The sequence below is a fragment of the Megalopta genalis genome, chromosome 5 (assembly GCF_051020955.1).
Source record: "Megalopta genalis isolate 19385.01 chromosome 5, iyMegGena1_principal, whole genome shotgun sequence".
Classification (NCBI taxonomy): domain Eukaryota; kingdom Metazoa; phylum Arthropoda; class Insecta; order Hymenoptera; family Halictidae; genus Megalopta; species Megalopta genalis.
Window position 1 is genome coordinate 14965120 of NC_135017.1, and position 24242 is coordinate 14989361.

Below are 24242 nucleotides of genomic sequence, written 5' to 3' on the forward strand. Positions count from 1 at the left end.
AGCTCTTTTCGAAATATCAAAGCGGAGATTTCATCTGGCATCCATCGAGAGAAAAGTACAGCGAAGTGCAGCAATTTGAACGCTGTGGAGAAACGACTCGAGAATCGCGCGATTTTCCACGCTGCTCGAAGCCTCTCTTCTCCTTCGAATAAAGGCCGGTCTTTGAACGCCGCGCGGATTTAATTTAGCCTCGATCGATATCAAAACGCATCAAAGTGATCCAATTTCAACATTTTCGGGACTCCGGGACACGTCGCAACTCGGGGCTGCTTTAAATTCAGCGAGCACCGCTCTTTAACGCCGTGCAGGTTTCATTTCGAAGCCGGAGCTTCGATCAATGGAATAGGGTAGCGGAGTCGGTCACTGTGGAGGCGACACCTTTCTGCTGTGTTTTCAGGCAAAAATTAACTCTGTGTATTTATCGAGTGAAACGTATCGAATCTTTCGCATCGTTCTAGTCCGCTTGCATTCGCGCGAACAAAATTTGGAACGTCTTACTCGACGAGCGCGAAGTGGTGCAACGAAGCGCAACAGTTTCAACGCTTTCGCGAGCCAAAAACTTTCAACGAAAGGGCTGCTCGATGCAGAATTCAATCGATCCCCAGCGAAACTACAATCCCGTTTTCCTCGGCCTCGGAGTTTCCGTCGAGCGAGCATCCTAATAACAAACTCGCTTCCTCCCGCACGGTGAAATCTTGAAGCCAGCCAACCGAATTCGATCGATTCCTGAAAAATCGCTGGAAGCGAGGAGGGGCCCCCCGCCGAAGCTGCGCGTTCGCGGCGGCCCTTTCTCCATCTGGATTTATACGCGGATCGGTGTCTGTGGATCTATGACGCGGAAACTCGGTTTCACATCGGTTTTCCCGGAGGCTCGAGTCGAATGTCCGCCGAGCCGGTTCGAAGACGAAACGCGATACCTTTCGGCGAAAGAAAGGAGCCTCGATCCCTCGGTCCCCCGAACCTCGATCGGTCGCGTTGCGCGGCGATACGGATTAATTATCAGTTGTCGGACCCTCTCTCTCTCTCTCTCTCCTGGCGGATCGAGAAAACGAGAATGGGAATGGGCACGGGAATGGAAATGAGAATGGTTCGATAGGTATAGGTCGGGCACACAGGTGTATGGCTGCGTTCCGGGTACAGATATGGGTACGGATAAGAGGAACAGAGGGGGTGGGGGTGGCAGAGGGTAACGCCGGTATCGGGCAGCAGACCAATTAACTACTTAGGACGGCTTTCATCGGCTCGACAATCGGACGGATCGATTCGGGGTGAATAACTTTTCTAGCCGGCGCTGCTTTCTCTCTTTCTCTCGCTCTCTTTCTCTCACACTCGCTCCCTTTCACTCTGTCCGTCTCCCTCTCTCTTTTTCTCTGTTTTTTTTCTCTTTCTCTGCGTACCATTCGAGGATGCTGCGTTGCGTAGAACCTACGACCGAGACAGGTAGGCTTTCCGCTCTTCGGATCCTTTCATCGGCTCTGTTGTCCGCCTCTAACCCCAGTCCCTCTCGCCCTTATCCGTGGAGAACGGTCCTTTCGTTCGAGAATCCACGAGGAAAACCCTGAACCATCGATCCCGAGGACCTCTGTTATCCAGCGAAGATGCTGGGAACGGTTCTTGATCGACGCTCGCTGATTCTGGATTCGCGCACAGGTGAACGGTGACGGCCAGGTCGTGAATTTTTACGGGAAAAGAGAGCTTCCTTGGTCTATCGCACGATCCGGATGCCGAGGAAAGACGATTCATTGTTCGAGAATTTCAGTCGACGGAAAATAAGCTGTTCGAAGCACAGGCTTCCTTATCCGAACATTTATTTGACTGCGGATTTTTAAGCGAAATAAAAATTGTCTATGTTGGTCGCAAATGTCTTCTATCTTTTACTAAATTTAACAAGTCTATCTCATCTCTAAACTTGAGAATAAACTCATCAGCATCTCATTAGCATCTCTAAACTTGAACTTGCTTCGAAATGTTGCCGATATCTCGCTGAATTTAACAATCTACGACGACGGGAGACTAGAGAAACTAGAATGTCGAAAAACAAGGGCCGCCGGTCGTGGTTCGCAGAGGCGAACGAACGGCAGCGCGATCGCGTCGCTCGCATGATCCTGGAGAACAGGGACCGCAGACCGGCTTGAATCATCTCCGATCATCAACTTTTGCTACGCAGACTTTGTTCTGCATTGTCCCTTTTTCTCTCTTTGCCGACACTCCGGATGGCTGGCTGACTCGATGGAATTCTCTCTCGGAAATCGCGCGCTTCGTTAACGTAATATCAACGACGAACCTCAGTCTCTCTCTCTCTCTCTCTCTCTTTCTCTGTCGCTCTGTGACCCATCTCTCTCGATCGCTATCTCTGTCGGTGTCCCCGTCTCCCCCTCTCCCCCCGGAGAGAGCTAATGCAATTTCTAGCGTCTGTCGGGATTTTCAGCGCTGTCAATTATCGAACGGAGTGACATCGACTTTAGCGGAGGCAAGTAGAGCGAACCCGAGGCTCTCTCGCTTCATAGGGTCGTTCAACTTGTTCGGTGGTAGGGCGCCGGCTATATTGCCATATTGCTCGAAATTTCGACGCATCCTCGATCATCGACCAAGGAACTACTCTCCCCCCGGGGCTTCCGTCCCGGCCAAATGAGTTTCCGAGCCTCTCCCTTCTTGCGTTTCTTCCGCAGTTCTCGCTGCCATCCGCTTGCGAATTCACTGTTTCCAGATATAGTAATATGTCTCCCTTACTGACGCTCAGATTGTCCACAAAAATGGACTATTTGGGAAGAGGAGATACGATTATCCGAGCTTTGCGGCTCGTTTTTATAATTGTTGACAATTTATAACTAAGCTCGAATAATTGTATCTCCTCTTCGCAAATTGTCCAGTTTCGTGGACAATCTGAGCGTCAGTAAGGGAGACATTACTGTACATATTTCGCCGGCGAACCGAGAATCGAACGATCTCCTATTCGCCGCGGATTCCGCGCATTTACGCGAAGGAAAAGCGAACGAAAACAGCGACGTCGTCGAAAGAATTTAACGAGTCTCGTTTACATTAATGTTTAATCCGTCCGGGCTACAGCCGTTCGACTCTACGCGAATGCGTAATTAGATCGCGCGAGGTCAGAGGTGATTATCATCACGTGATTTGATCGCCGAGGAAAAAAGTTGATGAGAAACGAAATACAGTAATGTCTCTCTAACTGACGCTCGGATTGTCCACAAAAGTGGGCAATTTGGGGAGAGGAGATACGATTGTTCGAGCATTGCGGTTTGTTTTTATAATTACGAATTGTCAACAACTATAAAAACGAGATGCAAGGCGCGAACAATCGTATCTCCGCTTTGCCAATTGTCCATTTCTGTACACAACCTGAGCGTCAGTAAGGGAGACATCACTGTAGCCGCGATTCTCCTTCGATCGATGCGACAAATTTCGACGGTGTGTACAACAACGTTGCGAGATTCTAATTAAAATCGATACACCTTGAATTCCGTTCGGAAGAGCGTGTAGCGGACGGTCCTAGAATTTCGTGATTTTGTAAATGAAAATCATGAAGCCGGGGTGGTGATTCCGTGGGGCGCGCTAGGTTCAAGGACCACTCCACTGTCTAGCTCGGCTAATTCGATAAAGAGTTACGGACTACTCGGGTCTGGATATGATTATGTCGTCAGCCGACGGCGTTCTAACGCGATTTGCTCGGTCGCCGGAAGGGCTGCGACCTTATTACAACGCCGGATTAACCTAACCGTCCGAAGGCTCTCCGGCCAGGCCGATTTCCTCTTCGAGATCGTTGCGAGATCTATTACGAGACCGTTACGAGCTCGCCGATCTCGAAGGTGATCGCGAATCGGCCCCGATGAATCATTCCGATTGCGAACGGCGTACGCGTTCCTCTTAGCAGCGCCGCGCCTCGGCGTGGCACGCCTCGATTCCGCTTCGATTCCGCTCGGTTTCGCCAGCTTGAAAACGCCAACGCCGAGAGAGAGAGAGAGAGAGAGAGAGAGAGAGAGAGAGAGAGAGTGAGAAGGGGCTGCGTCGCTTGATGCTACTGCACGCCGGACACATCGGACACGCGTATCGACCACTGACCCACATACGGAAACGACTGCGCCGTTCGATACCGACCGATTCGCTGAATTAGGCGATAGGGTAGATGCACCGGTCCTGGCCAGTGCACCTTCTCTGGCCGTCGGTGTTATTATTCGCAGCTTTTCCTTCGAAGCTGGTTCCCAGCGATCGACGGAGCCTAGAAGCAGCAAAAGAGTATCGCGGCTCTCCCTAATTGACGCTTAAAAATTGCGCACAAGAATGGACAATTTGGGACGAGGAGATACGATTGTTCGAGTCACGCGGCTCTCCCTAATTGACGCTCAAAAATTGCGCACAAGAATGGACAATTTGGGACGAGGAGATGCGATTGTTCGAGCCTTGTTTTCAAAATTATGCTCGGCAGATCCTTGGCTTCTCTTGGTTGTCGTGGTAGAAGTCTGTTTACCAGTTCGCCGGTACCGAAGCCGATCGATGCGTCTTCGAAACGCTCAAGGTCTTCGCGATCTTTACGACCGCTCGAAGCTGATCGTCCACGGTTCGGCGGTCCCGCAGTTTTACGGTCCGGCGAACTCTGTTTTCCTCTGTCGCGATTGCTAATTCCCTGATTGGACTCGTTAGAACGGCTCTCGTTAGACCGATCTCGTTTGCCGATCGACCAAACGGAGGACGACGGGCGTCCAGACGGTGCTTTGATGTCGAAAAATCGGCGGACCACGCCGGAACGAATTTTGCCGAAGTTCTTGTCACGCGACGCGCGTGCGCCAGCGTTTTACAAAACGCGGTTGAATTTTTGTAAATGTTCTTTTACGCTTTGTAAGCGACTAGCAAAAATTGCCTAAGAATTACGAGATACAGTAATGTCTCCCTTACCGACGCTCAAAAATGGTGCACAAAAATGGACAATTTGGGAAGAGGAGACACGATTATTCGAGCCTCGCGGCTCGTTTTTATAATCGTTGAAAATCGGTAACTATAAAAACGAATCGCAAGGCTCGAATAATCGTATCCACTTCTCCCTAAATTGTTTATTTCTGTGGACAATCTGAGCGTCAATTAGAGAGACATTACTGTATACCTGAATGAAGAAAAATATATATTCGAGAATTTTTAATGGACGCAGCTCTGGGACTTCGATAACTATGAAATGAAAAGCGTGAAAGCTGTCGCTTGACCGGCGGTGGCAGGTTTAGCGTTGATAGGCTTTCGGTAATTAATAAAGCGCGACGCCGGAACGGCCCGACCTTTTTGACAAAAATCTGACCGAGCGGGATCGGCATCGTTTATCATCTCAGTCGCCAATCTTTCTCAAAGTGCTCGTCGAGCCACTCTTTCCGGACACGTCGGTTTCCCCGCGGATCGATGAATTCGTCGATCCCCCGCCGATTTTACAACCCTGCGTATGAATCACCGTAGACCGCGTGTCCATTTTGTGTCGCCGTCGCGCATCATAATTACGTGCCTATCCATCGTGTCCGCGTATTTGCGACGATGCAGTTTGTCATCCGTCCGCATCGACACGCAAGAACGACACGTCGCGAGGATGCGAAACAAATGAATCATGAAACTATGCGAAACCTGTTTGGATAATCGAGGCTCCGGATTAGGCAATCGGTGGACTTTATGCATTTGCGACGAGGGGGACTGCGATTTTAAACGGTGAGTCGGCTGAAAGAATCGAAGAACATCGACGCGTGAGTTTCCACCTTCTGTGAAGAAGAGTGACCAATCAGAGGCGAGATCGGCTGGCGCGAAGCGATCGAGTCTAATCTCGCCTCTGATTGGTCACTCTTCTTCGTTGATATCTCGTAAACGAAGCCGAGGAAAAAGTTACTTCGATTGACCTCAGGAATCCGTCATTTCCTGGAAGTACCATAATTTTGGGACACCCTGTATACGAATATCTACAATAAATTCTCCCTACTTAGATTATGCAGAAAAGTGGACAATTCGGGAAGAGGAGATACGATTGTTCGAGCCTGGCGACTCATTTTTACAGTCGCTGAAGATCGATAACTATAAAAAGGCTCGAACAATCGCATCTCCTCTTCTCAAATCGTCCACTTTTGTGTAAAATCCGAGTAAACTATTACTTTACTATGATAAATACAAATGCTACGATACTCTTCGTCAATTTATATCTCTTCCGACGTTCCAAGAACCTGCAGACGCCATAAACGCATAAATAACCATGGTAACGACGGCCCTCGGCGGCACAGGATCCGCGGGATCACCCTGTCGTCGTAAATTCAGCGAGTTCCGAAGAAAGAAGCGTGTATCGCGGAATGAATATATGTGGCTGGTTGCTGTCGCAGCAACGTTGGCTCGCGAAGCCGACCGGACAACGGAGTAGCGGGTGGTCGGAACGCAATGTCCGTGTCCGTCGTGTCGTTTCCCGTTTTCTTGGGAATTAACATACCCGATTACGACCCGCGCCGGCAAAGACCGCATTGCGCCAGCACGCGGCGTGGCAGGGTGGTTCGCCGCACAATGGCCTGCCGAGCAGCGATCCGTGGCCGAAAGTCAATGTTGCAGCGCTCATATTTCGAAGGATTGTTTCTTCTAATGGCTTTACAACCCCCTCGCCCCTCCTCCAAAGCTTTATCAACCACGATATCAGCTTATTCAACATAAGATCGCTCGACGCTCGATTCTAAAGCGAGTCCTGATTTTTCAGCCATTTCCGTCGATCTGGAATAAAAATGTCTCATACAAAAGTTGTTCGGTTTTCGCTTTTCTACAAGCCAGAATATAAGAACTTGTCAGAAAGTATCTTTTTCTTCTAAAAAGATGTCGGTCGCCTCGATTTTTGGATCGTTAATACATGGTTTCGGCTCGACGATGTTCTTGCTGGTGTCGAGAGGAATTCTACGACCTACTGTACCATAACCTTAAACCTTGAAACAACGCTAAAATCATTTTGGCCACGGATCGCTGCTTCGCCAGACCACTGTGCGCCGGCTCGCAGTTCTGCTCGCTGGTTTCCTCGCAGCTTTGCTCGCCGACGCACCCCCTCGGCTCCCTCTCGCTTCCGTCGGCGCCGACGTCGTTTCCACCCCCGTCTTCGCCTATCCAACCGACCAGCCCTCCTCGTTTCCCCTGACCTTTGCGCGTTCTCTCGGTTCTTTGCCCCTTTCGTCTCTCCTGCCACTCGTCCCGGCTCTCCCATTCCACCTTTCTCTCTCTCTCTCTCTCTCTTTCTTCGAACCCTCTGCGTGTGCAAGTCCCTTCTCTCTCTCGCGAATCCTTTCTTTGCTCGTCGAGGATACGTTCTCCGTGACGCGCCATCGCTGCGTCGCGACGCGACGAGTCGGCGTCGCTCGACGCTCGCCGTCGCGTCCCTCGCGTGTGTGCCGATCGACGAGCCACTGCCTAATTAGCCCGCTCGTTACCGTTGTTACCGGGAACATCGATACGCGAAACTCTGTCCGTTCCGCCGATCCGGAATGTTCGATTCGCGGGGGATCCTCTCGAGTCTCGATTGTCCCGACATTGTAGCCGGCGAGGAGATTCGCGTTCTCCACGGTCTTCGTTAAACACGGTCTTCGTGGAAACGCGGAAAATCTTTTCACACGATCTCGATTGTCCCAACGTCCGTTGCACGTGTCGATAACGCATCGTTGTTTGCCGGCAAACGCGGTCTTCGTTTCCGAGGTACACGCTCTCTCTCTCTCGACCTCGGCCATCCGAGCAACGTTGCAGAAATCGATGATTCGACCTAGTATATATCTTAGACGGCCAACTTCTATCCTCGAGATAGCGGCTTGACCCGATCACCTCTGATAATCAAAGACTCCGCGGCGACGATTAGAGACTGCAGCATCGATGCGCTCACGAATTAAGCCGGGAGAACTCAACGACGTCGGTTCGACCATTAACCGGGAGAAATACATTTTGACTGAACTCTAGTTTCTCAGCTCTGATTAACTCAGCCGACTTTTACCTTGAACAAATACGGGCACAGCCCGGAGCGACGACGAAGATTCGATCGAAAACGGAGAACGTCGGCAAGAGAGTCTCCGCGCTCTGCCGAGGGACTCCGAGTTGACCTCGATTATCCAAACCTCGTAGCACGAATCGATGACTCCGGCCGCGAGCAGCTTCTACGGTCTACCTTGTCCAAGGTCTCGCAGCGATTGCGAAGGTCAAGTTGAGAAGGATGGGGAGGGAGGGGAGAGAGAGAGAGAGAGAGCTAGGCCCGAGGATCGAGTGGAACGTCAATGGTAATCTCTATAGAATCAACCGATACGTTTGTTCCAGAGGTGACGATGTGCAACGATCGATCGAGCTGCTGGACAAAGTGCTCTCCGAGTACGACGAGCACGAGCCAGAGGGTGAAGACGCCGGAGGTGGAGACGGTGTCGACCAAGTCGTCGGCGTCGGCGGAGGAGGCGGTGGTGGCGGAGGAAGCGGAGGAAGCGACGGAGGAGGCGGGGACGGAGACGGTGGAGGAGTCAGGGGAGTCGGAGACGTCGGGGATTGTGGAAGCAGCACCGAGCCGAGCATTGGTCTCACACCCGACGACGAGAGTCCGTCCTTAGGTACTTTTTTGCTCCTGCGGCTCCATCTCCAATTCCCTCGAATTCTTTCGATCGCTGCGAGTCCGCCATCTTCGCTTCGACCAGCTCCGATTCCTCCAAATCTGCCATCTCTGATCTCCAAACTTCTCCGAGGCCTGCGTCACCGATGCCGGCAGATTTTCCGCCACCGAATCCTCCAGGTCCGCCAGGACCGCCGCCTCCAAGACCTCCATTTCCAATTCCCCCACCTCCGGTTCCTCCGATGCCACCCTATCCTCCACCACCGACTCCCCCGCATCCTCCGAGTCCTCCGTGTCCTCCGACGCCCCCGTGTCCTCCGAACCCTCCATTTCCAGTTCCTCCAACTCCTCCGCTCCCGGTTCCTCCGTGTCCTCCACCGCCGCTGCCTCCGCTGCCCCCGCCTCTTCCAAGACCTTCGCCACCGATCCCCCCAGGCCCACCACCTCCGTTTCCCCCAACTCCTCCGAGCCCTCCACCCCCGATTCCTCCGACTCTTTCGCCTGCTCCAGCTCCTAGTCCTCCAGCTCCGACTCCTCCGCGTCCAGATCGGCGCCGAGATCGGTCTTCCCGGTGATCCAACAACCATCCTCGACCGTCTCCTCGAAAAAAGCAACGATTCTTGGCTCCGTCGAGGGAAGACGATGACGCCGTCGAGCCCCCCTGGCAAAGTAAACCGCGATCCTTCGTCCCGAACGACCTCGAAACCATGATCCCTCCCGCTCGCGATGAGATTCCAGGTCTCGTAGGATCGGAGCCGTCGGCGCGGCGGGGTGCGAAAGCGGGGAGTGAACGGTTCTTCTGCCGGCAGGACACCAATCCGAGGACGACGGTTACATGAGCATGAATGGCCGGAAAGCGAAAATGGCCCTGGTAGCGCTGCGTCCGGTTCCCGATTGTCCAGAGCCGCAGGATCCCACGCAAGGCTTGCCCGCGCAAGAGTTCCCTCCGCCGCCGGAGGAGGCCGAGAGGATCATTTCTACCTTGTTACCGATGTAAGTATCCCTTCTATATCCTGTCGCGGAGCAAGCGTCGCTCCTGCTTCTAGAGTCTGGTGTAGAACGATCGTTCGTCGACAGGGTGTCCCCGGGAAACTCCTCGAAGAGAAGCGCCCGTTCCGCCGATCGTCGCGCCGGAATGCAGCAGTGGATGATCGCCATGGAGGACGGCGTTCGAGACGCCAACGGAAGCGCGGTCACCACGCAAACCACGCTAGTAAGTGTGTCGAAGAACTCTCTGCCGAGAACATTCTAGCGGGATCGCTTAACTCGACTGGTACCTAGGCTCTAAACCTTCGCTCTAATCGTCCGATTGTTCCGCAGCCTAAAACGCGCCACCAGAGACCGTACGGCTGGAAGAACGGCGCGTCGGAGCCTTTCAAGCTGACGAGCTTCGGCCAGAGCCCTCCGCCGAGCAAGTTCGCCAGCCTGCCGTTCGACGGGAAGCTGTCCTTCGGTTGGATCCCGCCGAGGACGAATCCGATGGTGGCCGAGAGACACCGAGAGGTGCGTCGTCGTTCCTCGGAGGAGGAGGAAGAGGAGGAGGAGGAGGAGGAGGAAGAAGAGGAGGAAGAGGACGAAGAGGAGGACGAGGAGGACGAGGAGGTCGAAGAGGACGAAGAGGAGGAGGAGGAGGAGGAGCGGTTCAAGAGACCGGAGAGAGAGGCTCGGAACCATCGGCAGAGCTTCGACGGGGAGAAAGATCGGCCTTCGCTGCTGCGGAAGCAGCGCCAGCACGAGATGATGAAATCGAGCAGCGTGGAGGATCGGCTGCTGATGAATCACGATCGCAGAGTCGATCAGCAGCGCGACAGGAGGAGAACCGACTCGGACTCCAGCGAGGGCCGCTTCTCCAGACACTCGGAGTCCGAGCGGTCCTCGATCCCTCGGTCCAGCTCCGTCAGCGTCGAGAGGTTCTCGATGCGGGCGATCTGCGACTCGTCCGACTTCTCGAGAGCGAACTCGACCTCGAACTCCAACGAGAGGTTCCACTCGGACTTCTCGATAGCTGTGGCCAGCGCCGGCTCCAACGACCGCGTCTCCGTGCCGACCTCCGACCCCTTCTCCATCCGCAACCTTGACTTCGTCTCGTTCTCCCTGCCCAACCGAGCCGACTCCAGCGAACGTTTCTCCGCGCCGACCTCGGACAGGTGCTCCGAGGAGCGCTACTCGGACATGTTCTCCACCAGGAACTCGGACTTCTCCACCAGGAACTCCACGGACTTTCGGACCCAGTCCGAGGAGGAACGGTTCTCGGACGACTCGCTGGAGGAGCTTCTGCCTCCTCCGCCTCCCCCGCCGCCTCTGCCCATCGGCAAGAGGCACTCCATCGCTTGGGAGGTCTCCCTGGAGGACGACCCGTTGTACGCGCCTGGCAGCACCAAGGTCATCGGCAGGAGACGGCGCAAGAGCAGCGACATGTCCAGTAAGTCATCCGCGCGAGATCCAGTTGGTCTTGTTGCAGCGACTGAGCGCAGCGGAGTTGGCTAAAAGTATTGTAACTTTGCTGAATTTAACAGAATCTTTTATTCGTTTGAACGAACTTTTGGCCAGCTTCCGAAGTCGAATATTTCGTAGCGCGACGATTGCTGAGACACGAACGTTTCAGGCGCCGGATCGGTCTCGAAGCTGCGCGACTTCGACGACTGGCAGGACCAGCGGCTGTCGACGACGGACGACGACCTGATCTCGCCGTACTCGGACTCGTCGACGAACGAGCTGGACCAGATTCGACCTCGTGACCTGACCAAGAACGGCACCTACGTGATCCGCCGTGGCCGGAAAAGGGAGCGGAAGGGACTGCCGAGGGCTCCGACCAAAACCAGGAGCCTGTCCTTCGAGAACGGAGAGGAAACCCGGCTGTCGGACGCGAAACGGTACTCCAGCACCTTCGACAACATCAGAAGCCTGCTGAGAGAAGGCAAGACGGAGTCTCAGCCTCAGAACGGACCCGCCTCCGAGTTTCCGTCGGCGGTGCCTCCGGATCTGGTGAGAGTGGTGTCGCTTCCGGCGATCAACGACGAGATCGGAGCTCGGGGCCAGCTGGAGGTTACCGTGGAGGAAGAGGAAACGTCGGACGTTTCCGACAAAGACAAGACTCGAGACAGAGCGCAGCTCGCCGGCCGGCTGTCGCCCTCGGTCGAGATTCACCGACGGTCCAAGGCCGAGGACGAACCCACCAGAGTCTCTATCTCGACGTCGAGAAGCTGCTCGAACAACAGCTGGGGCCGCAACAATGTCTCCAAGGTCGAGGAGACCTCGCACGCGAGGAAATCGCCGAACATCGGCCGCGCGGAACACCGGCCCGCCTCTAAGATCCCGGTGAACCTGCTGATCGAGGAGCAGATCGTGAAGAAAGCTCTGAAGGAGAACCGGCGACAGCTGGAGAAGGTCAGTGACGCCATCAAGGAGATCGAGAGCGTGAAGAACAGCGAGTCCTACTCGGAGAACAAGCGATGGAAGACTGTGGGCGACTGCAGGTCCTCCTCGTCCACCTCCTCGGCTAACATCAAGAGAAACAGTCTGGAGATCGAGCCTGGTGACCGAAAGGCTCTGGAAGGTCTGCCGGAAGCTCGACCGAGGAGAAGACACGACTCCGACATCGATCCGGAGATCTTGAAGAGCGAGATCGAGTTCGAGGCCAGCAGAAGCAATGGGACCGACGTGGTGTACGGGTCCGAGAGGAGATCCAGGCAGAACGGGGTTGTCGAGAGCCATAAGAACGACCAGAAGCAGATCGAGAACGTGATCGACGCCATACTGGAGGACTCGAAGAATCCTGAGTTCCAGGTAACGCCGCGATGGAACGAATCGGCGTTCTAGGAGGGAAAAAGTCATGCTAGGAATATTTGGCTATTATCGTAGGCTAAGTTAATCGCAGGAAACGTAAGTTGGATGAAAATGTCTTCCTCAGGTGAGCGTGGAGGTCCTCGAGTTTCCTCCACTGCCGCCTTCTCCCGTGGAGGAGGCCGACGAGGAGAACTCCGACGTGGGTCAGAGCGCGGTGACCCCGAGGCCGAAGGCTCACAGCAGCAACAGGACGATGGAGTACAGACCCAGGGTGCCCCCTCATCGGGGACCAACAGCCTGCCTCTCCTCCGAGTCCAAGGACCATCAGGCGTCCTTGAACACCAGATCCATGGACGCTGGATACTCCAGAGGCAGAAGAACGCCTGCTACCACCGCCACCTCTAGACGCGAGGCGAGTTTCCTCTGCTCGACGACGCACAGTGTCCAACTTTTTATAACTATAATACTTTATTCCAGCAGCAGATACCTGCGGAGCGACGAACCCTTCCAACGGACCTACCAGGGCCCTCTCGACGACGACCGCTGACGAAGCGGCACTCTCCGTCGACCGATCCTTGCTCCAGCTCCTCCGGAAGCGGCAGCAACGGCAATGGGAACGGAATCGTCGGCGGTCCGGCTAATGGGATCGGCAGCTCCATCGGAACCACCGGCCCCATCGCCGGCAACGTCTCAGCAGGGTCTGGAATGCAGACCTCCTGCTCTCTGCCAGAGACTCCGGTGTTCGCCAGGGGCAGCGACGTGCCAAGGACACCTCAGCACGCCGGAAACCCGACGCAGACGCGTCGTCAACCTGGCTGGTACGCTCCGACCACCGCCACCACCGGGTAAAACAGTTGACTAACAAAGTAACAACGGAAAATACAGTCGTGGACAAATATATGCGGACACCTTTTTCTAACATTAAACCTTCCGAGCCGGTCGAAACGACTTCACATTTTTTGTCCACTTCTTGAAAAGTTATTCCGTCTTGCAAGGTGTCAACATACATTCCTTAGCGACTGTAGAGAGCAAGGATAAATGGAAGATTCGCTAATCGGGGCCGTTTTCGCAGGTACCGAAGGAACAACCCGGGTCTAGAGCAGGCGATCATCGGGACCGAGCTGCTGCGACTTGCCGGCGGACCGAATCGCGGATGGTACCCGACGAGGAAGGCGAACCAGCCGCGGCCAGCCTCCATCGAGCACCTAGAGAGGCTGAACAACGCGTTCGACGCTAGGCTGACCGGCCCCGGGGACCAACGGAAACCGCTCACTCTGCCGACCAACATCACACCGAACAAATACTTCGGCCAAAGTAAGCACAGCTCCGCCTCCAGCACTCGCGAGGCGCTACGGAGGGTCACTAGCTTGCTCATCAAGAAAGGTAAGCGCTGGAATTTGCGCTATTACAACCAAATCACCAAGAGAGAGAGCGAGAGAAAGAGAGAGAGCCGCAACCGCAGTAGCAATCGCAATCGCAGTCGTTCGCTGATCCTGAGGACACGCCGGTCCAGTTGCACGGAACTCGCCGGGTCGCCGATCTTTTCCAAACTACCGATAACTTCTTCTTCGAACTCCCGAACTTTCGCGAACAGTGCAAGAGCCTCGGATCGCCCGGCTTTGTTGAGACATTGTACATTTATAGATCTCGTTCTCCTATTTATCTCCATAGTATTTTAAATAGCTACTATTAAAGTTCCATTGTTGCAATGAAATTCAGATGGCGAGGGTAACTCATGATTCGTTGGAATAATGAATACTATAGTCGTAAATATTCAGAAAACTATTGACCATCTGCCTCCCAGACCTAAACAGGAGAACGAGATCTGTAAATGTATCGAGTTTCAACTTAATCGGTGACCCCAAGGCCTTGCACTTTCCTTGTTAGAGGGCTTGCGAGATACGGAGAGGATACGCCAGCCTATTTTTCCTTTCGTGTACGCAAGGAGACTTTTAATTGTCACAAATTGTCATAGCATTTTCACGCTGGAACTACTAAACAGGTTCTTCGTTTCACAATTACTGAGGTTATAGAGACGCTTTTGTGGGCAATTAGTCGCTTTTATAGCTCGGTAGTTTTAGCGATGACATTTTACTCCTGACAGCTCTTCAAAAATGGGACGTTAACGATCATGGATTTCTTAAGAGATAGAAATTTATCCATTCGTAAACCAGTACGGATTCTCTTTAAAGTATCAAGTAAATGTCTTTGAGAAGGAAAGGATCTGGGAGAATCTGGGGGAAAATTAGTTTGCGAAAAGGCTGGCGACCGCGTGGGGAATTCTGTGCGACTCCACGCGAACGATCTTCCGCATCGAGATCACGGACAGTGTCTACCTTTCTTTTCGAAACCTTGATCGCCTCTAACGAAGCTACGTATGCATAGGATGGCTCCAGAGTGTCTGCCTACACTAAATTTCCGATAGTCGATATTCAAACTGTTATAATTTCGTCGAAAGTAATCGTACAACGATAAAGATTACCTTGTTATAAAGCTGAAAGCTTCTACTTTTGCTGCGCATTCTTCATTTTCTGACAACGTGTTTCCGCATAACGTAGCAAATGGGAAACTGCAAGCTCATTCTTGAAACTTTTTCAACTGTATCGAAACGCCTGTGAATACGTTAAAAAATTTTTCTCGCCACCGATCCTTACGTAAAATTCAAGATCGAAGTTTCCTCTTTAAAACGACCTCCCGAACTTTGCTGTACGATTTTTTTTAGCCGCTTTATCGAGTCTTGAACAGAGGGTGTTTTACTGTTTTACACGACCGAACATGTTCCACGTTCCGGGTCCGTGAAACGGCTAAAAAAAATCGTGGCGCATGTTTCGAGGGGTCGTTGCAAAGAGGAAGCTCCAATCTTCGAAATCGTTGTAAGATCGTTCTGGAAAAAAATTTCTCGACGATTCGAGAGACTTGTGAATTTTTGGAATTTTTAAGGGTAAAACGTATCTTCGGTTTTCAACTTGGTACGCAGTGGAGAAAAAATGTTGGAGGAAACTTAGTTACTGGCAGCGAAAGTAGAGCATTCGAGCTTTAAAATCAGCTGAAATTCATCGCAGTACGATTTGTTTTCGCGAATCTACGTCAGTTGAAATATCGACGATACAGCACTCGGTACGAAGACTCTCCGAAGCCACTATAGTGTAACGACTATATCTGCGTGACCTTTCGTGGCACTTGAGCGCCACCGATTTTACTCTTTAGCTGTTCTATTCTTCCAATAGTGGAGCTGTTTTTTCAATTTTCTTTACTATATATACAAGGTTTCTGTTAGCTTCCTCGATGTTTGAACCGCAACGGTCGCAAGGAAGAAATTGTTCCCGGTTTCTTCCTCGCGGCCAGCTGCTCGCAATGGTCGTGCTCGCAACGTGGTATGTTTCCTTTTCTATTGGTATTGGCATTGCTATTGTTTTCTGTAAACCTTGGTTGCTAAAGCGTCGATTACGCGATCCCGATTATCAAAAGCGTCCGCAACAATCAAACGATGCAAGCAGCAAGCATTTTTCCTAATCTCGAACTATCCGACACGTTCCAATGAGAATTATTGTTTAACCATTTTCAAACTATGGACAAAATTGGTTGCAATTTAAAATAGTGCAAAGATTTTAAGAGAACTTAGCGCTGAACCTAACGTCTCCTACAAGTAACCGGCCACCTCGACGGGCTCGTAGATTAAAAATATATTGAATTATTAAAAGCAAACGAGTTGTTTCGCTATTTCGTTATTAAAGGCTCGTCGCGGAGGACTTCCGGTGTCCGAAGCACCCAGCAGCCCGAGACTTTCAAAGCCTCGAAGTTCTCAGAAAAATCGTCGCCTGCAAATTCACGGATTCGCAAGCCTAATGAAAAGGGCACGAATTGATCATGTTCGCGCAATCGACGCTTTCGCGTGCAGCTTTCGCAAGCTTCCGTAGGAATTCTTGCCCCGAGATCGAGGTTCGCCGGAGCTCTTCCAGATGGCGCCTCGAGTACGAAAGAGCAGGAAAGCGGGCCGCTCGAAAGCCTGCGGGTCGAAGTCGGGCCTGTTCGAAAATCCGAATATCTCTGTCGCGCAGTGAGACGAAGCGGCTTGACACGAAATTTGTAACATTATTCATTAACTCGTAGAAGCGAGGGGATTCTACTTATTTAAATTTTCTACGGCTTTTATCGTAGCATTTTTTTTTTTTATTATTTCTTCGCGCTTGAATAATTTCCCCGACGGAACTAGACGAAGATTTGAAAAAAAAAACGAACGATATTCGCGTGTAGCAGATTCCGTGCGAAATCTGCGTCGCGTGTCCGGTTGCGCGAGGGGGTTAATCGTCGCCCCTTGCCGCGGAATAATCGGCTCGGGTTCACCGTATTGCATCATAATTGGTAGTTTCTCAGGCGACACGTATCAATTCGATTAGAATTTCACGGAAATCGATTTTCGATCGCTGTCACGTCGTTTCGTCCCACCGGAAACGCCGGCACCGCGGCCGTCGGGTCCGTCCGGTGTCTCCACCTGTCGAAGAGCGACGAGCTTTGTCGCGGCTCGTTCGGAGGCGATCGACCTTGAAATTGCCGTAACAGAGCCGCGGTGCTCGCTCGATCGGCTCTCCCGGTGCTTGGAACCGGTATGACAGAACGCGAAGCCGGCGAACGGGCGTCCGTTTCGGCCGTGTTCCCGTGCCGCGCGTTTCGGTCGGTTTCCCGAGGCTTTTCGAGCGATAATTCGGCTGCGTCGCCGGCGAGGACGAAGGGCGGTCCGCGCGGATCAATACTCGTCCGCGCGGACACCTGCGGGAAGCGTCTCTCTCGTCGGACCCCGTAACCCCTTTCTTCGAACTTCAACTTCGAACGTCCCGCGGATTCCTTCTCGCTGCTTCTCCGGTTATTTTCAGCGCGGAAAGCCATCTTGTTTCCGCGTTCCCGAATCGGCCCGGCCGCATTTTCCGATCCGCGAGAGACACCCGTCCCGTCCCGGCTTTCGCGTCCGCCCCGACAGAAACCCTCGCTGCGATTCTACCCCCGGCGCAAGCGCCCCCGGCTCGCGTTTCCCCCGAGAAACCAGTAAATCGTCCGCGGACGGATCGGGGGATGTTTTCGGATCGGTTGGTAACCGATTCGCTTGGAACGGCGATGCGGAAAGGGGCGGTCCGAGGGGGTGGCGCACGTTGGCAATCGTTACTCCCGTCTGCTAGGCCGTCTAGCGAACTAGCGACCCTCCAACCGCCATACCAAAGCCGGTCGCATAGCGGTCGATCGCTCTCCTTCGGTCGTTGTCCTTCCCAACAGTGCTGACCGAGAAACTTCCTCCTCCAGCCGCTTTTCCCACGTTCAGCGAAAACACCTCGGCTACGAAACTTCTCGTTTCGGAAACCCTTTGGCCGAACCTCCGACGACATTCCTCAAAGTCCAGCCAAATTCTGCATAGTTACCGTGCCCAAGCGTCCCTTATTTCGCTGCTCCGCCCTTTGCGTTTATCCCTTCTATAGAATCGTCGCTTTGCCCTTTACTCGATCCTCTAATATGCCCTTTATCTTGTCTTTCGTTCGAGCCTTCGTTTTATCGGCAAAAATCAGAGTAGCTTGATCGACCGAGCTGAGACTAAATAGTTCATCTTTCGCAGTTAATTATCAGGTTAATAGGTTATTAGGAATTATTAAGTTGGAAACTATGAAACGGACGTTTTCGTTTAGTCCGTGTTCAACGCCCGATTTATAGTTCCCAACCTAATATTTTAATCGAACCTGATGCCGCAATGGCGTCGAAGACCTTAGACAAATTTATGAATATTCCAGCAACGTTGATCGAAGGAAAAAAAACGCTTTCGTGCGTTCTGTGCTTCGTAGAATTACCTTGGACAATTTTTGTTTCGCGTTCGGTGGTTCCAGCGTTGAACGTGCGAAATAATTCCATATTTTTGCCCCCATCTTCGACGAAGTCTGGTCGCCCTGTATGCAGATACAGTCGGATTCTCTAGCAGCGGTTCGCGGGCCTCGAAAATTCGCGTGCAGACGGAATCGCTGAATGAAAATTCTGCGACTCCCGGCATCCTCCGCAAGGTTTCCTTCTAAATATACTCCCCCGAACGAACCTACGCGCTCGATCGACCGCGTTACGTTTCGTTTCGTTTCGTTTTCGCCGAGATTCGCTTTCGTTCGAGCGACAGCTATGTAGAGCTTACTTCCACGCTTCCTCTCGTTACGAGATACAGTCGATTCTCCCGAATTTTTTTTTTTTCCTTCGGCTTGTGCACAATAATGGAGAATTTTGAACGAGGAGACACGATCGTTCGAGCCTCGCGGCTCGATTTTATACTCGCCGATCGTCGACAATTATAATAACGATGCGCAGGGCTCGAATAATCGTACCTCCTCTTCCCAAATTGTCCATTTTTGTTCGCAAGCCGTAGGAAAATCAGGGAAAATTTAGTATACCTAACTCAAGACTCCGGTAACGAGTCGCGATTCGCCTCGATTTCGCGTCGCTTGCCCCGGCGCTTTGTCGCGCAGCTTCGACGATGCTCGAAGAAATATCGACGACGATGCTAAAAATTAAACGGCAAAATAGCCGAACATATTTCAAGCTGAAAAACTCGGAAAGAATTGCAGAAGATGTCGAGTCGACGCTGGAACTAATCGTTGCGTCGCTACTTTGAACTCGTCGTCGAGCGATCATTCGGCCGAAAGAGTTGCCCAAAAACGTCGAATTGGCCGGTAATCGGGCAGAACGTAAAATAAGTAATGGTTCGAAAGATCGAAGTTAACATGCCCGAGTTAGGCGAACATCCAAGAAACTGCGCTCACATTTCGAGCATGTCGCCGCGAGTTTATTAAAAGCTCCGGATCCGGATTACGCCCGGTCGCGTTTGTCCAAACGTCTCGGCAGAGGATCGACCATCGATCGAGCGGATCTTGCTCGGCCGTAGATCGGTGGGAATCGATTTTTCGACCGGTTACACGAGTCGGCTGGCCCGAACGACGAGGCCTCGCGGCGCGTGTATCTCGAACCCGGAGAGAGAATGTGTACGCCGGCTTATCGATCGGTACCGTCTGTACAGTCCTCGTCGGCCGTTCTTCTTCACGGTCACGACCGGAGAGGTCTAGCCGCGATCCACGACGAACAGGGAAAGCCTAGAGCCGCGGGGGGCGAGCGGGACGGGGGAGCCGGACCGTGAACATTTGGACGGCTGAAAACGTCAGCTGGTTTCAATATGGTGCTGCTCCGTTGCACCGTGTTCGCTCCGACAAGCCACGCGAGCCTAGAGATAACCGACACTTCGAGACTTCCGGTCGATGCTCCGCCGAGATTCCGAATTTCCCGATAAGAGGAGGAAGCGCACGCCTTCTTCCCCCGGCCTTCTGGGCCTTGTCTTCGCGGAACGGCAGCGCGATCGATAGCGAGCTGCTGTAGCAGCAGCTGACAACCGGAGATAGTGAAAAAAATCAAGAAAATGAAGAATTGTCGATGTATTATTTTTAAGAATAATACATCGAAATCATTGGAAAAAAGAGTGAATTTGTTATGCACAATAAATTCTCAGACGCTCAGATTGTACACAAAAAATTGGCATTTTGGGAAGTGGAGACGCGATTATTCTCGAGTCTTGCAGCTCGTTTTATACAATTATTGAGAATCGGCAAGCATAAAAAAGAGTCGCGGTAATAATCGTAATATTAAAAAGATCGCAGCAGACGATTCTTGTCCTGCATTTGAAGTCGGAGCGGCTTCGAGCGCGAAGCGTTAAATAATACAAAATCTCGATCAGACGGACGTTCAGTCGGACGACGTCCAAGAAAATATGTTTTCCTTTCCGCCGTGCGTCATAGCAACGGGCGCGTTCGTTGATCGCCGGACGACGTTTCCTCCTTGTTTCGTAAGACCCCGATGCACCCGTCGCATCGGCGGTGCGTTCGCGCGGCTCGATTCCGCGATTTTCCGCTCGCTTCGGGAAGAGCGAGTCCGGCTATTGATTTATCGGAGGGTGGCGAAGCGCGATCACCCCCGACGAGAGCAGCAGCGTCGGAGCGTCATTGTTCCCGGCCGTTTCTGTCTCGCCTCGGAACCGTTCTCCTGTCTCCTTCTTCCTGCAGACGCCGCGGTGTCGTCGATATCCGCGATCGATGGCCGTTTCCGACGCCGCGGGACGAGGCCGAAACGTCCCGTCGCGACGCGTTGTTCTCCCGCAGAGGGAAACGCGCGAAAGTTCGAAAGATTCGTAGGATTCGAGGAGAGAGAGAGAGAGAGAGAGAGAGAGAGAGAGGCGCCCGGCTCTCGAGAACGCGCGTCGCGGTTTATTATTATCTTTCCAGAAATAGAGCGAGGATGAGACGCGCTCCTCGGGTTCGGATGATTCCAAACGGGAGGCTCTTTGGAGAGCCCGAGTCGCAACAACTGTCCGCCGAGAGGATCCCGGCGGCTAATTTAGTCGGCCGAAATCTCGGCGCGTTCCGCGATTCCAGCGATTCGCCGTCTTCAATTTTCTATGGATCCTATTTTACACGTGTCCCGCCGCATCGCCGCGATCCTCGAGCGAACATCGGCCGGTCGAGAGCTTTTCGCTGCGCGATCGCCGGTCGATCGAGTTCGATGCCAAATTTGCGGAGCACGTAATTTATATCGGCCGTTTTATATTGGCTCCGATGAGACGTTTATTCCTGATTTTGAACGAGCGTTGTCGCAATATTTTCCGCAAGCGACACGTCCGTCGAATAAATAACTCGTAAGTGTGCAGCGGTGTGGACAGTTGTACAGGGTCTCCCAAAAATGTCTCGCAATCCGGAAATGGCGGGTTCCTCGGATCGTTTGAAGCAACTTCTTCCTTTACAAAAATTTTCTCCGAGGCACCGTTAACGAGTTATCAACGAAAAACAGTGACCAATAAGAATCGAGTACGGCTGACGCGAGACCCCGCCCAGCCAACCAGCGCACGAAGCCCGGTTCCGCTCATTGGTTCGGTCGCCTCGTTCCAGCCGAGCTCGTCTCTCATTGGTCACGGTTTTTCGTTAATAACTCGTTAACGGTGCCTCGGAGAAAATTTTTGTAAAGGAAAAAGTTGCTTCGAATGACCCGAGGAACCCGTCACTTTCGGATTGCGAGACATTTTTGGGACACCTTGTAGACTCGGTGTAACTGATATTTAACGCTAGATTCGCGAAATCCGTCGAAATGACGGGTCGCTGATTTTTTCATTTCGCGAATTATTCATATCGCCGCGAAGATCTTCGGTTCGTCTGAAAGATAGAAAGAAAGAAAGTTCGAAATGCGGGGCAGCGTTGGAAGCGAAACGGTTCTTGTTCTCGTTGAGCAACGGTGCTCGCTCGAGAAGCCTGCAGGACAAACAACAGACGGTGCATAATTTCTACCTTCGCTCTCGCTTGTTCTCCAGCAGCCGCTTATCGTTTCTCGCGGTTGTGTGTCGCAGTCGTGTTACTTTTGCTCGAACGATTTCTCGATATACATACATATTTATATATATATATACATCAGCTTGCTGGCTCGTTTCCGCTGCGACGAACCAATCGACGAACACGATCACGAGAGGAGACGTTTCGCTGGACTGTTTCAGGGAACGGAAGCAAGGACGGCAAAGGTGGCAAGGACGCGGCGGCGCCGTGCGGAGGGCCCTACGCCGGTGAGTTACCCATTTCGATCTACCGATTCTTCGATTCGATTCGTTTCGACTCGATTCGATCCGCCGCGGCGCGCTGTTTCGTGCGAGAAACGTCAAACGTCCCCGAGAGACGGAGAAACCGCTCGAAAACGGACCGCGTCTCGCGGTCCTTGGGCCAAACACACTGTTCCAGGAGGTACACGCGCGGCTATTTTTAGAGACCGTGCCGGCTAGGCCTTAGCCCTTTGCCGCGGAGACGTTTTTTCAAAGTGCTCGCAGTATTTTACTCGAACTAGCGTGTCGTTCGTTGCGTACGGCTGACCAATCTTGATCAGAGATAATTATCTATCGAAGATAGTTATCCGAATGAATTCCATTTTGTTATATTTCGTTATAATTCATTACTATTCGTCGTCGATGATTCTATCTACTTCACATTCTATCGTATTTATTTATTACATCGCATTTATTATTATTTTCCATAGGAATTCCTGCGCGAATAAGTTCTTGTACGATTGAAATTTGATATTCGAACGAATTCTGAAAAACGTGCGAGTAACATCGAAGACGATCGAAGCAACGTATCTCGGTCGAATTACAATATTATACGCATCGTCGCGAAAGCTCGTCGAGAGAAACTCCCCTCGATCGATGGATCCGTTCGATTTCGAAGCGGATCTCCGACTCCGATCGATCCACGGCCGTAGATCTAGCGATCTAACTGCTCGACATTGGCGAGATCCGCGGAATAGGATCGTTCAAAAATATCCATCCCTCTTCTCCCGCGACGAGGGTGTTTACTCGCCTCGCGTTTCTCACCGAACCGATCTATTAATATTGGCCGGGTATTTTCGGAAACTACCGCTTACGCGACACCGCCGAAAGAAGAACAGCGGGGACAGATCGAGAGATAGAGAAGAGCCTCGCTGGGAGCCGTTCCGAATCGTTCGCCGATCGCGGTGCATCCGTCTCCGGCCTATGGGGGATGAACAGGGGATGCCGCGGATCGGACACGCCCAAACATTCGCGCGTTATCGACGTTATCGACCCGCGCGCGTCTCTCTTCTTCGCGGACTTTTCCGCCCGCAACTTTTCCGCCACGCCGCGCCGGATCTTCCGGATCTTTTCCAACGAGACGCGATCGATCTCGATCCTTCCTCCCCGTCGAGACCGCGCGCTGGCAACGCGTCCTTCTAGCCGATCGAACTCGTCGTCGATCTTTCTTGGAATCGGCCGTGATTTATGCGACGATTTTATGCGACTCCGATGGAAGCTGGTTGGCGCGATTTGACATTAAACGTGCCAAGATGTAACAGCGACTAATTCGCGTTGCTTTATGAAAACTTTCAGGCTGAACTTATACTTGGAACATTCGGTGAATTAAATTATTTATCTGTTCGTACGTGCGGGAAAACGGCCATTTTTGCAACGAAGAACAGAAACTGATATTTTTTTTGGCAAGCTCGAAGATCGAACTTTCAGCTTCGCAACGAGACCGCGAACTTCGACCTACGATTTTCGTCCGCCATCTTGTCGCACTTCGGGCGAAAAGCGCGCCACCAGCTTCCGATTAAGAGCCGCCGCATCGAGCCGTTGTAATTTCGCGAAAAGATATCGTACAGCAACGCGGCTTGGCTCGTTTTAAAGGGCGAAGCCTCCAGCTTCGACTCCCGCAAGTTTCATATCACCGGGAGAAAATTGTTGCCTCGGGGAACGAGCAGAAACGCGTAAATGGAAAACCTTGAGACTCTCGAAAATTCAAGATCCGTCCACGGGGTGTAAAAAAAATTAGCTCGATCGTGTTTAGAACGTTCGCGTTCGTAAAGTAATCGAGGCAAACTCGATTCTGCCGGTGAAAGTGTTCAGGCTATAGGTTATAGCACGTCGCAGTCAAGGGGTAAACGCGAAGCTAGCCGAGCCGTCGGAACCTTGGCCGATCGATCTGGCGTCTAGAGACGGGAAAAGCTAGGCAAAGGTTCGAAGAGCATGTCCGCCGAGGTGGTTGCAACGAAAAAGACCGCACACCGACGATTCGAAACTGTCTCGAAGCCGCCCATGGAAAATCCAAAGTCCGGCGATTTCGAAAGAGCGTTCGCGCGGATCCGCGTCAGACGATGCTCGTTTAAAGTCCGCCGGAAAGAGGCTCGATTGTCATGCAGCTGGCGGACAATTGGCATCGGGCATTAACATATAGCGAGAGTAAAAACGTGGCGAAAATGCTTAAGCACTTTCCGAGGTTCTATTCGTCCTCCAGCTGATACGCAAGACCGTTGGTCAGCTCCGCTGGAGGAAAGT

General features: G+C 52.4%; 1 protein-coding gene across 9 annotated transcripts in view; it reads left to right on the forward strand.

The window, feature by feature from the left end:
* The window catches only part of LOC117226994 (uncharacterized), a 43707-nt gene that overhangs the window by 11874 nt on the left and 7591 nt on the right, over nucleotides 1-24242 (forward strand). For 2 of the 9 annotated variants that reach the window (XM_076521669.1, XM_076521670.1), the window contains 9 exons: nucleotides 8272-8576; nucleotides 9385-9568; nucleotides 9653-9788; nucleotides 9896-10997; nucleotides 11181-12361; nucleotides 12486-12773; nucleotides 12839-13206; nucleotides 13434-13744; nucleotides 21903-21968. In XM_076521669.1, the coding sequence (XP_076377784.1) occupies nucleotides 8272-8576; nucleotides 9385-9568; nucleotides 9653-9788; nucleotides 9896-10997; nucleotides 11181-12361; nucleotides 12486-12773; nucleotides 12839-13206; nucleotides 13434-13744; nucleotides 21903-21968 (3941 nt within the window). The other 7 variants (XM_033481827.2, XM_033481828.2, XM_076521674.1 and 4 more) reach the window with 6 other exon arrangements.